The sequence below is a fragment of the Xenopus laevis genome, chromosome 8S (genome assembly GCF_017654675.1).
Source record: "Xenopus laevis strain J_2021 chromosome 8S, Xenopus_laevis_v10.1, whole genome shotgun sequence".
NCBI lineage: Eukaryota > Metazoa > Chordata > Amphibia > Anura > Pipidae > Xenopus > Xenopus laevis.
Window position 1 is genome coordinate 46282268 of NC_054386.1, and position 13382 is coordinate 46295649.

General features: G+C 40.9%; 1 protein-coding gene across 1 annotated transcript in view; it reads right to left on the minus strand.

The window, feature by feature from the left end:
- LOC108700042 (astrotactin-2) overlaps positions 1–11367 on the minus strand; it is an 882685-nt gene extending 871318 nt beyond the window's left edge. The window contains exon 1 of the mRNA XM_041574753.1: positions 10481–11367. Coding sequence (XP_041430687.1) covers positions 10481–10763 — 283 coding nt within the window. The 5' untranslated portion in view covers positions 10764–11367. The remainder of the gene's footprint in view (positions 1–10480) is intronic.
- Positions 11368–13382: the final 2015 nt, after the last annotated feature.

Below are 13382 nucleotides of genomic sequence, written 5' to 3' on the forward strand. Positions count from 1 at the left end.
CCTTTAAATTACTGTGACAGCACCTCCTTTATGGACTTGTGCTGCCATAAAGCTTTATATAAAATGTAACTGTTTCTATGTAAAGATTTTGTAATCTATGTACAGTTTCATCAACATGAATTATTTTGCTCTGGTTACAATAGGATAGCACCCAGTGATATCTTGACATTATAACTGTAACTTAGTTGCTATGAAAAATAGGTTTCATTATTCTAAATGTAACAGAATAACACAGTAATGGAATAATGGCTGAGTAGGCATACCTATCAAATCCAATACTTCACATTGTGTATTTGGCAATTATAGTGTTTGATGCTGCTTTCCTTTTGCTTTATGGTTCATTTAATTGACTACAACATTTTGTTCTAAGTATCTAATACATTTGCAAACACATATTGTTGTTGAAGTATATTCCATGATTTTACTAATCTCAAACGAAAAACCCATTCTCCACCTGAAGATAAAATATTTTTGAAGTTCTTTAAACCAAAATGGATACTGTTGTAAAAGACCCAAAAAAGGGGTGTTCTCCTTAACATAGTTATTTTTTTTTTTTTTTTTAATATGTTAAAGAACAAACTATTCTAAGCAAAGAGTCTTTGTTGTCCCCAGTAACCAAAAAAAAGCCTGGCCCACAAAATTAAATTAAATTAATTTAAGCCCTAGCAACCAGATTGTACAGGTATGGGATTCGTTATCCGGAAACCCATTATCTAGAAAGCTCCGAATTACGGAAAGGCCATTTTGCATAGACTCCATTAGAATAAAATAATCCAATTTAAAAATGATTTCCTTTTTCTCTGTAATAATAAAACAGTACATTGTACTTGATCCAAACTAAGATACAATTAATCCTTATTGAAGGCAAAATCATCCTATTGGGTTTATTTAATGTTTAAATTATTTTCTAGTAGATTTAAGGTATGCAGATCCAAATTACAGAAAAAACAACAGGTCCTGCACATTCTGGATAACAGGTCTCATACCTGCACCTCAGGCCTGAGAGGTGCAGAACAAAAAGTGTAAAATAGCAAAAAAAAGAATAGCAAATTTTTTTAGATTAATACGGTCTATGTCATATATTAAGATCATTTTAAGGTGGACTGCTTTTTACTTACTGGCATCATTTTTAAACAACACTACAAATTATCATAAGGTAGATAGAAAAGACAGCACACCACACAAAAGTTAGAGCGCTCTAACCCCTCTAACAATACAAAATTGGAATGCACATGTGGGGCAATTTTGTGCGCAAACTTTCATATAAATCATTATAAGGCAATTCCCCAATAGCTCACCAAATAGACAATTTGGTTCGGGTGCTCATGCCCCGAACCATCCGCTTGATGATAGATTACACAAATGTGCAAACGCTGGGGGTCACTCACCTTTCCTTTTCGGTGGCCCGGGTGCTGCGCCCCGAACCCTCAGCAACTTATCAACACCGGGCGACAGGCACGCGTGTAGCCATGGAGACAGTCGTGCAAACATGAAAAAGAAGAAAAGGCACAAGATACACAGCATAACAGATATTTTTTGTACTATACAATGGAATTCTTCAGAATGTATCTGTTATCTACCGTGTATTCTGTGCTTGAATGGCTGCCCCCATGGCTGCACAGCAGCTTGTTTATATAAATTATAGTTGTGTTTCTGAAGCAACCACCTCAGCTTTACCAGTGCAGGGCAACAAAACATTATATTGTCATTCCTTAAAACACATATATTTTTTGGTGTTACTGTTCCTTTAATGTCAATTACGCTTGTGATGATTATAGCATAAGTGTATAGATAATTAACCCCAGTTTTAACCCTAGAAGGGGTTAATAAAGCAATGGATAAAGTTTTGCCTTCTTTTTCACATATTTATTTATTTAAAGTTTAGGAGTTTTGGGAGGTGGAATACTCTTTGAGGAGGCTGCACTTCCCAATTGAGAAATGTACAAAACATTCAGCTAGTAGACGCTATAATTTTCCCCAAGACTTTGTATGTATTTTTATGTAGCGTTCTGTGAAACACAACCCCTCCCCCATCTGAGGATATAACACTCCAGGCAACGTGACATTTTTTTTTTAATGTCTTTTTAAATCGCTACCTGTTTGTGTTGTGCGGCACTGAACCCTTTAAAGCAATAGTTCAGTGTGAAAATAAAAACTGGGTAAATAGATAGGCTGTGCAAAATAAAAAATGTTTCTAATATAGTTAGTTAGCCAAAAATGTAATATATAAAGGCTGGAGTGAACAGATCTCTAATAAAACAGCCAGAATCCAACATTTTTGTTCAGTGAGTTTGTAATTGACCCTCAGCATTCAGCTCAGATTCAAAAGCAACAGATATGACCCATGTGGCCCCCCCCTCAAGTCTCTGATTGGTTACTGCCTGGTAGTCAGGGTAACCAGTCAGTGTAAACCAAGAGAGCTGAAAAGCAGGAAGTAGTGTCCTGACTGACTTGTTATACATCAAATCACTCCAGCCTTTATACATTACATTTTTGGCTAACTAACTATAATAGAAACATGTTTTATTTTGCACAGCCTATCTATTTACCCAGTTTTTATTTTTACACTGAACAATTCCTTTAAGCCTGTTCATCCCCAGTCACTGACATCCCCTGGGGTCAAGAGCTCTGCTGTTGCTGTAACCATTCTGTTGTATCAATAAAAAGCTATGTATAATCAAATTTTTTGTTCTTTTGCTAGCCTTACTACCTATGACAGACTCACTCTGCTCGAAATCGAGAAGAGATGCACAACTTCTACGCCAAATCTTCTGATAGAGATTCTGCAGAGTCTGGGCTTGCTAACGGCACAGGAGCTCAGAACAAAGAGCAGGACTGCGAGATGCTGCTGGCCGAGACGCAAGCGCTGCTCTCGTAAACAAAAGCGAGTTAAGCGTGCGGGCGTTAGCACCAGGTTAAGGCTAACCCGGTCCAACCAGCGCTACCGTCAATCCTGCTCTCGAACGTTCGCTCCTTGGACAACAAGATGGATCATCTGTGGCTCCAGCATTCAAGCCAGCGAGAAATAAAGGACTGTTGCATCTTTATTTTCACGGAAACATGGCTAAACACAAACATTGCTGACTCGGCTAGCTAGCCGAGCTAGCCTGCTACCGAGCCGACAGAAACGCTGCATTGTCCGGCAAGAGCCGAGGTGGCAGTTTGTGCATCTATATCAACAAACTCTGGTGCACGAATTCTGCTGAAGTGACTCGCCACTGCTCACCACAAGTGGAGTTTTTAATTGTTAAATGTCGGCCTTTCTATCTGCAGAGGGAATTTACTGCAGTACTAGTGGTAGCTGTGTACAGGGGTGCTTCGCCAATGAGGCAAGTTGAGGTTGTCGCCTCAGGCGGCAACGCCCACTAGGTACCAGGGGCAGCAAAAATGCTGCTCCTGGTACATTAAGAGCGAATTTCCAGGGGAGGTGGGGCAGCAGCAACTGCTGCTGCCTCAGGCGGCAGAGGGGCCAGGATAGCTCCTGGCTGTGTACTTGCCGCCTAGCTAAAATGTTAACCTGGCGCTAGGAGAGCTGTACGAGGCTATCAACAAGCTTCAAATAACACACCCGGATGGATTTATTATTGTTGCTGGCGATTTCAACCACGCAAACCTGAAGTCAGTGCTTCCCAAATTCTTTCAACATGTGAACTTTGCCACAAGGGGAGAGAACTGTTTGGACAAAGTCTACACTAACGTGCGTGGCGCCTACAAAGCCTTCGCGCGCCCACATAAGTTCCTCCGATCACCGGACAGTGATGTTATCACCCACATACACATCGCTGCTCAAACGCACAAAACCAGCCAGAAAAACCATCACAGTCTGGCCGAGTGGAGCTGTGGAAGCACTTCAGGACTGTTTTGACTGCACAGATTGGAAAATGTTCAGGGAGGCTCTAAACAAAGAGCCTGTGAGGAAAGCCACACCTCCTCTCACCGACCAATTCATCTGTCTACCCACGGCCAACGTGAGGCGAACCTAAAAAAAGGTCAATCCACGAAAAGCTGCCGGACCAGACAACATTCCTGGTTGTGTGCTCAGAGACTGTGCTGATCAGCTGTCTGAAGTCTTCACTGACATTTTCAACACATCGCTAAGCCAGATGATCATCCCCACATGCTTCAAGTCCACCACCATCATTCCAGTGTCAAAGAAATCTTCAGTAACCTGCCTGAATGACTACCGCCCTGTTGCACTAACCCCAGTCATCATGAAATGCTTTGAGAGACTTGTGATGGCACACATCAAGAACACCCTCCCCCGCTCACTGGACCCACTACAATTTGCATATTGGCCAAACAGGTCAACTGAGGATGCCATATCTTCTGTACTCCACCTCTCACTAACTCATCTGGACAAGAAAGACAGTTATGTGAGAATGCTATTTATAGATTTTAGCTCAGCATTCAATACCATCATCCCTCAAAAGCTGAGTGGGAAACTAAGAGAGCTGGGATTGAGTTCCACTTTGTGCAATTGGATCTTGGACTTTCTGTCAGAGAGGCCTCAGTCTGTTCGTATCGGCAACAAGGTTTCCAGCACCATCAGATTGAGCACAGGAGCTCCTCAAGGATGTGTTCTCAGCCCGTTGTTATACACATTGCTGACACATGACTGCATAGCTAGACACAGCTCAAACCACATCATCGACTTCAGGAGAACTCTCCCTGTTCACACACCACTCAACATCAACGGCTCCACAGTAGAGACAGTAAAGAACACCAAATTCCTGGGAGTCCACATCTCTAATGACCTCACCTGGACCACCAACACCGCCTCCATTACCAAAAAGGCTCAGCAGCGTCTTCACTTCCTAAGACGACTGAAACGGGCCAGCCTTCCACCTCCCACCCTCACAGTGTTCTACAGGGGCACCATAGAGAGCGTCCTGACTAGCTGCATCTCCATCTGGTACAGTAGTGCCAGCTCTGCTGACTGGAAAAGTCTACAGCGGACTGTCAGAGCAGCTGGCAACATCATTGGAGTGGCTCTTCCATCACTGCAGGACATCTTCCACAAGCGCTGTGTAAGAAAGGCCTCCTGCATTGCACTGGACTCCACACACCCCTCACACGGACTGTTCACGCTGCTCCCATCCGGCAGACGCTTTCGCAGTATTAAAGCCCGAACAACCAGGCTGCGTGAAAACTTTTTTCCACAAGCTATCAAACTCCTCAACTCACTGCCTGTCCTCCCACTACATTCCAGACACACCTGAACTGTGAACTTAACTTTGTGAACTGTTAATTTATTTGCACAATTCTAAAGGTTTACACAATTTCTGCCTATATATTGCACATTTCATGTTTACATATTTATTGTGTATTTTTTAAGTGCTTTTTTGTGATATGTACTAACGGGAGCCACGTCGTCTCGTCTCACTGTATATTCGTATACTGCTGAGATGACAATAAAGTTTACTTTGACTTTGACTTTGTAGTTACTTATAGGGGAAAAAACTGTTTTCTTTCCATTTTGTACAAAATAACTGCAAGAATATAAATATACCTCCCAACATTTGAAAAAAAACGAACGAGGGACAAAAAGGAAATTTTTACCATGCCTATTTTATGGCCACATACCCCAATTACAAAATTTGGCAGGTTATGAAAGTTTAAATACATTTCTGGGAATTTTAGTGCAATGTTTTATGTATTATAGTTTCACTAATAAAGCTGAAATTGCCCTTTAAGCTGCTAGTTTCAGTTCTCCCAGACTTGCTTCTCTTAAAGGAGACATTTTATATAACCTTCATATTCAGATATATTACTCATCCTTCCTCAAAACATGTAATGATGCAAAAAGAAAAACATTTTGAAAGCATTTTACCTCCTAAAACTGTCATTATATCAGAGCTGCAGATAGATGTTTACAGGTCAGAAGCTAGGCTGAAATGAAGAGTAGGAGTGTCTCTTCAATTTCCCACAGGAAGTGGTCACAGCACTGACCGGCAGGCTGAATTCTGCAGGGAAAATCCTCCCCTCCCACCCTGTGCACATAACTGTCTTATGCTGCTGCCTGATCTTTACTGATAACAATGTACCTTAAATGCTCAACATAAAGCAATAGATGTGAAGGGTAATACAAACTGTAATAGTAATGTAATAGTAATATTTTCTTTTATTTAAAGTGCAACAGTATGCTCCTGTGTTCCACAGCAAATAGGTATCAGTCACATATATACATACCCAGCTGGACATAATCTATGGTCCATAATACATTGTTATACACTATGGAACCCCTTGCCTCTATTACATTATAAAAGGTATACAAACAGCGTACATTAGAATTTACTGTTATGATATTACATAATAGCAGCTGTAGGTTTGTTTCCTGCATATTGATATATGATCAGGTGCAGGGAGTTGCAATTTATGTTTAATTGCAGGGAGTTGCAATAGAATAAATGCCGCTGTTCTGGGGCAATTTATGACCAGGTGCTGGGAGTTGCAAGGGAAAATGCAGCTGTTGTAGAACAGTTTATGGTCAGGCACAGGTAGTTGCAAGGGAATACATGCAGCTGTTCTGAAACAATTTCTGATCAGGTGCACGGAGTTGAAAGGTAATATGCAGCTATTCTGGAACAATTTATGTTTAGGTGCAGGAAGTTAAAAATACAGATGTTCTGGAACAATTTATGATCAGGTGCAGGGAGTTGCAAGGGAAAATGCAGCTGTTGTGGAACAGTTTATGGTCAGGTGCAGAGAGTTGCAAGAGAATACATGCAGCTGTTCAGGTGCACAGAGTTACAAGGTAACAATTACAATCAAAACTGAAAAGATGTTGATTGCTTTCTGTGTACAACATAATATTGTGTAGAAAATGACTATGGTATTTACACTAATGGGCAGATTTATCAAAGGTCGAATTGAAAATTCAAATTTTTAAATTCGAATTTTGAGTTTATTTTAGTGTAATCCGACTAGTGAATTGTCCAAATTCGGTTTGAGTTTAAAAAAAAAATCAAAATTCAAATTTGACTATTCGCCATCTAAAACCTGCTGAATTGGTGTTTTAGCCTATGGGGGACCTCCTACAATAAATTTGGAGTAATAAACGATGTTGCTGTATCCCTCAGAGAGGAGGGGGGAGATAACAGAAAATTTAATTTAGAGTAGTTTGGTAGACTTTTGAAAATCTATTTTTTTTTAAAAAAAAATATTCTTTTTTTTTTTGCTAAAAAATTTAATTTGATACGAATTCGATTTGAGTTTGCAGGTCGATCCTATTCACACAAATTTAAAAAATTAGAATTTTTTAATAAATTGATTGTTTTGTTTTTTTTTTAGAATTTCAAGTTTATGGGAGTTTTTTTATATAAAAACCCTTGATAAATATGCCCCTAACTGCTGATACACATTGCCCCCAGAAAAGAATAAAATACTTTTAGTAGCAGATTATGATTTAAATATACAGAAGTTTTTCCCCACCAATTATTGCAGGGCAAGGGAAAGGAACAGGCAGTGAAGGGAAGGGGGAGAAGGGAGGAAAATGAACAGGGCAGAGGGGGTTAAATGAACAGGGCAGAGTGGGGGTTACATGAACAGGGCAGAGAAAGGAACACTGCAGGGAAGGGAGGGGGGGAAAGGAACAGGACAGCGAGGGGGTTGAATGAACAGTGCAGAGAGGGAGAGAAATGAATAGTGCAGGGAGGGGGAAAGGAACAGGACACAGAGGGAGAGAAAGGAGCAGTTCGGTGAAGTGAAAACAAGCAGTAAGGGTTAACAGATGTCTGCAGGGAAGGACTGCATGTGACATCACAAACACACCCTCTCCTCCCTCACTGGCTGTTGTTCTGTAGCTTAGGCAGAAAGACCAGCAGACTCAGATACTGGAGAGTCATGGACAGGAAGTTGCAAAAGGGGAGGGCATAGCGTCGTTTTCAAGCTAATACAAACGTTTTTTGACCCAAAAGGTATTAAAATAAAATCAATGGTTTGATGCATTGTGAAAATGTATGCTATATGTCCCCTTTAAACAGTTACAATGGTTTCTTAGCTTATGTTAAATTGTTACAAAGGTATCTAAGAGCAGTCCTTTAGTGTTCTGGGTTCTCCACCAAAAAGCCTCTTATTTTATTTAAGTTTTAGAAACTTTGTATCTTTTTCTGGCACCTGTGCAGGAGATCAAAGAGAGCTGTCATAATCGGGACTGTCCTGCAGAAAACGGGACAGTTCGGAGGTATGTAATAGTCCCTACCCAAAACAATGGGTCTCATATACAAGCAATCTGCATATGTTGCTATGTTTAGGCCTACAATGCAGTTTACCCCTATACTCATATATAATTCCTTAAAGGAGTTGGTCGCCTTCCAAACACTTTTTTCCAGTTCATTTGCATTCAGATTGTTCACCATCAACAAAGACTTTTTTCAGTTGTTTTCCATCTTTTATTTTTTACTGTTTTCCAAAATTTGATTTTAAATTTTAATGTTCCTGTCTCTAGTGTTTCAGTCTGGCAGCTCAGTGATCCAGGAACATTTGAACTGTTACAATCTGATACAATTTAGTTTATACAATTAGTTGATACATTTCTCAGCAGCATCTGTGGAATATTGGCAACTATTGTATTAATTTTAACAGCTGCCTTTAATGAAACTCAAGGATTATGTTCAGCAGGGTTATTGATAACAAATGTATCAATGTAATGTATCAATTTAGAACAGTTAAAAAGTCCCCCCTCCCAGAGCTGCTTTATACAATAAAAAAACTTTACATGTCAATATTAGAAAAATGGTCACAAATAGAAAATTATAAGTAATCGCAAAAAAGTATTTATATCTGGTGAACTATCAGAAACCAACTGAACTGAAAAAAGTGTTTGAAAGTGAACAATCCCTTTAAATGTAATGCACTCATGGATAAGTTAGTGTGTAAAAAAAGTAGTTATTAAATATTTATAGAATATAAACAAGTTAACACAAACAGGTGGGGAATACAAATAAACAAATAAACCATATTTCGCGCAATCCTGAGCTTGTTAGCATTTTGAAGAACAACCTTTTACTTGTCCCAGCTATTGGCTCAAGAAAGCTTAGCTACTTATATGTCTTGCTGCCACATCACCTATGCTGCAAGCAATTTTTTCCTTTTCTTACAGAGGTTAAATGAATGTTTTTGACCTCCATCAAAAAACTTAGAGGAACAAATTTTAATCTTTGCTCATGTAACAGTACAGCTCCCATGTAATGTGGGTGCAATGTCATTACAATAAAAAATTAAAGCCAGACATATTCAAGCGCACTTCACCAGACACGGCTGAAGTCAGTTTACTTTATCACATAATAATTAATAGAAACTTAGTGTAATTCTGCAGAGACATTATTATGTTCTATAGCATCAATTCTTGTTACCAATAAAAATGTTTAATTATGTTCTATATGCTTATACAGGTATGGGATTTGGTATCCAAAATGCTTGGGACCTGTGGTTTTCCAGATAAGAGATATTCTCATAATTTGGATCTCCATACGTTACTAAAAAAATTCTTTAAACTCAGTGGGATTGTTTTGCCTCCATCAAGGATTAATTATATTTTAGCTGGGGTCAAATATATGCTTATTATTACAAAGAAAAGGGAAAACTTTTTTTTTTTTTTAGACATTGTAATTATCTAATGACCTTCCCATAATTTGGAGCTTTCTGGATAATAGATGCTGCCAAATGAAAATTTCTGAAAAAATCAAGTACAAGGAACGGTTTCATTATTAAATGAAAATTAAAGGAAAAAATAAGTTGTTTTTAAAAAATTTGGACTATTTAATTATAATGGAGTCTATGGAAGACAACCTTCCCATACTTCTGAGCTGGATAAAGGATCCAATGCCTGTATCCTTAAAAATGTATTTTTTGTTTTTTTTTCCACAGAAAACAAACGTAGAACAAAACAAAACCTTGCTCCTTTGTTACATGGCAACAAGGTGGCACAGCTCATCACAATCCCCTTTCCAGTGTTGCAACTTGGGCAACTTTACTTTTTGCACAGTTCTTTTCAGGGCAGTTTTTTTTTTATATCAGTTGCTTCTTTGAATTATTCAACATGACTTGCTCTTCAAAAGGTATCAAGGGGTTATAAACTAGCTATTTTACAAATCTTTTGTTTATGATTGGGCTCCTAACCTGTCACCTCCCCCAATAGGGTTAGTTTCTAACCCCACGATTGGGTATATGGTAGATACTCGAATTATATTATTTTTACTGTAGTGCATTTCATTACCATGCCCTATCCTGGTTACTATGCCCCCCCCCCCCCACACACACACACACACACACACATCTTCCTCACCCCTCCAGGTAGGTAACCTCACTGGAAACTCTCTCCTGTTGCCGATTAACTCCAGGGTGGTCTTTCCCTGTCACTTCCCTGCCTGTTAGACTCCAGGAAAAATGTACCAGACGAACTACTTTATCTGGGTATGCTGCGCCTGACGCTGTTTTGCGCTGAACCATACACAAAAAGCCCTAGTCCCGTTTCTCTCACCCAGAGTGAAGTAGGGAGGCTCAGTGTTGTGTAAGTCGTCCCTCACGGACACGCTCCCGGGCGCCTCGCTGTGGACGTGCAGGGGAAGGCGTGAATCCGCGGGTCCTGGAGGCGGCGATGAGGCGGACCCACTCCAGCTTAGCTCTCGCTCCCTCAGTGCCGGTAGCGTAGATACACTCACTGTCTTCAGCCGGCATCCCGAGGAGGTGGAAGAGCAGCGAACTGTCATCGGGAGAGAAAGCAAAAGGCCCAAGGATAAAAGAAAGACGTCTGAAGGTAACATGCCGAGCAGGGCTAAACCCCGCCCGCCCGGGGTATACGGCTCCAGGGGCTCTAGGTAAGGTGAAGGCTCCAGGCGGCGGAGAACGGCAAGCTTCACGAGAGCCGCTAACTATCAGCTCACTACCCCTTGCGGAAACACGCCCCCTTAACTCCTGGTCTCTCGGCAACGGCCAATCGGTATAGAATTTATCCTATTTTGTTCACGCCTACTTAACTTCATATTTCCCGTTTCCAGCCAGTCGGAAACGGCCTGGTATCTTAGCGTACGCCCCTTAACTATGTGTTTCCCCACAACAGCCAATCGACAAGAGCCTCATCCTCCGCTCTCGTAGGTACCAGTTTAATGGTTCGTCGCTAGGCATTGGCCAATTGCAGACATTTTCTTGAAGATCGCAATTAACTGTTCTTGTAGCCCTCTCACCCACTGTAGCCTGCGGCAGTTCCAAGTGTTAGAATAATGGACTTGCCTATAAACTAGCAAGTAGTCGATCGTGTCTATCATATTACCACAACAGTAAGTTAAGTTCACAGTCGGCAGAACACATTCACAGAGGGAAAACAGCTGCTGTCACGTGACAGCTTGATGACACAAACAAAATCAATGATAGTTGTAGCTGGAAATACCATTGGGTCTGTAGAAAGATGTTTACTGGTAACATCTCTCTGCAGACCCAATCTTAGCAAGTTAAATGTTTAACAAGGGAGGTAATATTGAACAGGTATTGATGCCATTGTTGCAGCAGTAGCAGTTCTTGCATAATGGGGAGCACCATATCACTTGCCCAGCCTGCTCTAATGAATACTTACAACCCCCACCCTGCCTGTACCTTGTTTTTTCTCAGGGTCAGCTGGGAGAGGTCAGGGAGCAGCACTCAGAGCTGGTCTGGATTGGCAGGGCCCACCAGATATTTTCTCCTATACCAGCTCAGTTCGATCCTGAGAGTTACTGACTTATGGCCTGGGCCAGAACTAGGGGAAGGCAGAAGAGGCACCTGCCTAGGGCGCAATGATTGGGGGGAGTTGGATAGGTACCTCTTGAAAAGTCTTCTGCCAACCCCTAGTCTGAGATTTCTTTGTGCCGTGGTGCTGGCTCTCCTCAACTCTGCTCGCTCCCCCATTAAGGGGGACTGTTGCCTAGAGCTTGGCCCCCTGTTTATGGCATGCAAATTGCAGGCTAATCAGTGGTTAAAGACAGGCTAGTAGTTGGATATTGTGGGATATTGGTTTACAAATATAAAATTAATAAACACTCTGCTGGTGGAATTGGCTTCCAATTTTACATATACTAGCAACGAGAGTGGGCACTGATTTGGGGGAATCAGGTCTAGCTCACATGACACAGGTGTTTATTTGTGTTGAGGTCAGGGCTATTCAAGCCAGTCAATTAGTAAATAGACAAATATTTGTATTTGCCCAGCACCCACAAGAACTTCGTCTGGCATAAATGTGAGGTATACACTAAATTGCAATGTATTGGGAGTACTCTTAAATGAGATGGATCCAGGGCTTTTAGTGGATAACCAGCTGTGTTGTATACCTCTAGGCAGTATCATTTAGTGGCTAATAAAGCAAATGCAAATACTGTCTTGCACAAAAAAGTGTATTAACCGGAGGAATGAAAACATAATTTTGCCTCTTTGTAAGTCCCTGGTAAGGGTTTCTTTCAAAAGGAAAATCACTGAATTGGAGAGAGTGCAGAGACGTGCAACTAAACTGGTTAGGGGGATGGAGGATTTAAACAATGAGGGTAGACTGTTGGGATTGTTCGACTGTTGTATAGTTACGCCACAGATTACATGACATTATAGACAGATAGCAGAGGATCTTTCTACCCATAGAAAAGATCAATATGCCAGAGGCCACCCCTTTCGACTAGAGGAACAAAACTTTCATGTGAAGCAACTAAGGTGGTTCTGGACAGTGAGGTTGGAGAATTCCCTGTCACATGATGGCAGATTCTATTAACACCTTTTAGAGGGGTTTGGATGATTTCATGAACAATCATAACATACAAGGCTATTGTGATCTTAAGGCTTGCAGTTAGTTTAGTATAGGTATTGGTATATATACCGTAGTATATTTGAGTGACTGTATAGATAAGTCTGTATAAGTATTTGTGCACTTTTGTAAGTATTTTTTAGTTGAAGTTCCTAAACCTGAATGTTTTGCCAAGCTTACTGTCAAACTTATCAGTCAAAGTTCTAATGCTAACAGACTACTGCACAAATATGACTGCCTCCTGATAGAGGATCATGGGGGTAAGATAATCAGGACCGGAACTAGGAGTAGGCAGAAGAGGCACCTGCTTAGGGTGCAACAATAGGAGGGCACTGGTCAGGTACCTGTTAAAGTGTCTTCTACCTACTCCTAGTCTGGATTTACTTCTCTCTGTCACGCTCCCCTCCATCACTCTCCCCTGTCCTCCCTTCCATGTGCACTTTCAGGGTCAGGGAACACATGCATGTGGGGGGGGAGGAGTGGGATGGAGTGGGATGGCCAGCCTGATTGCCTAGGACTCGGCTTTGTCCTGAAGATAATGTAATGTAAAAGCATCAAGCAAAAACTTTTATGACAAAATTTTAAATAGCAACCAAAGACAATGTTATGATAGATGTTAATA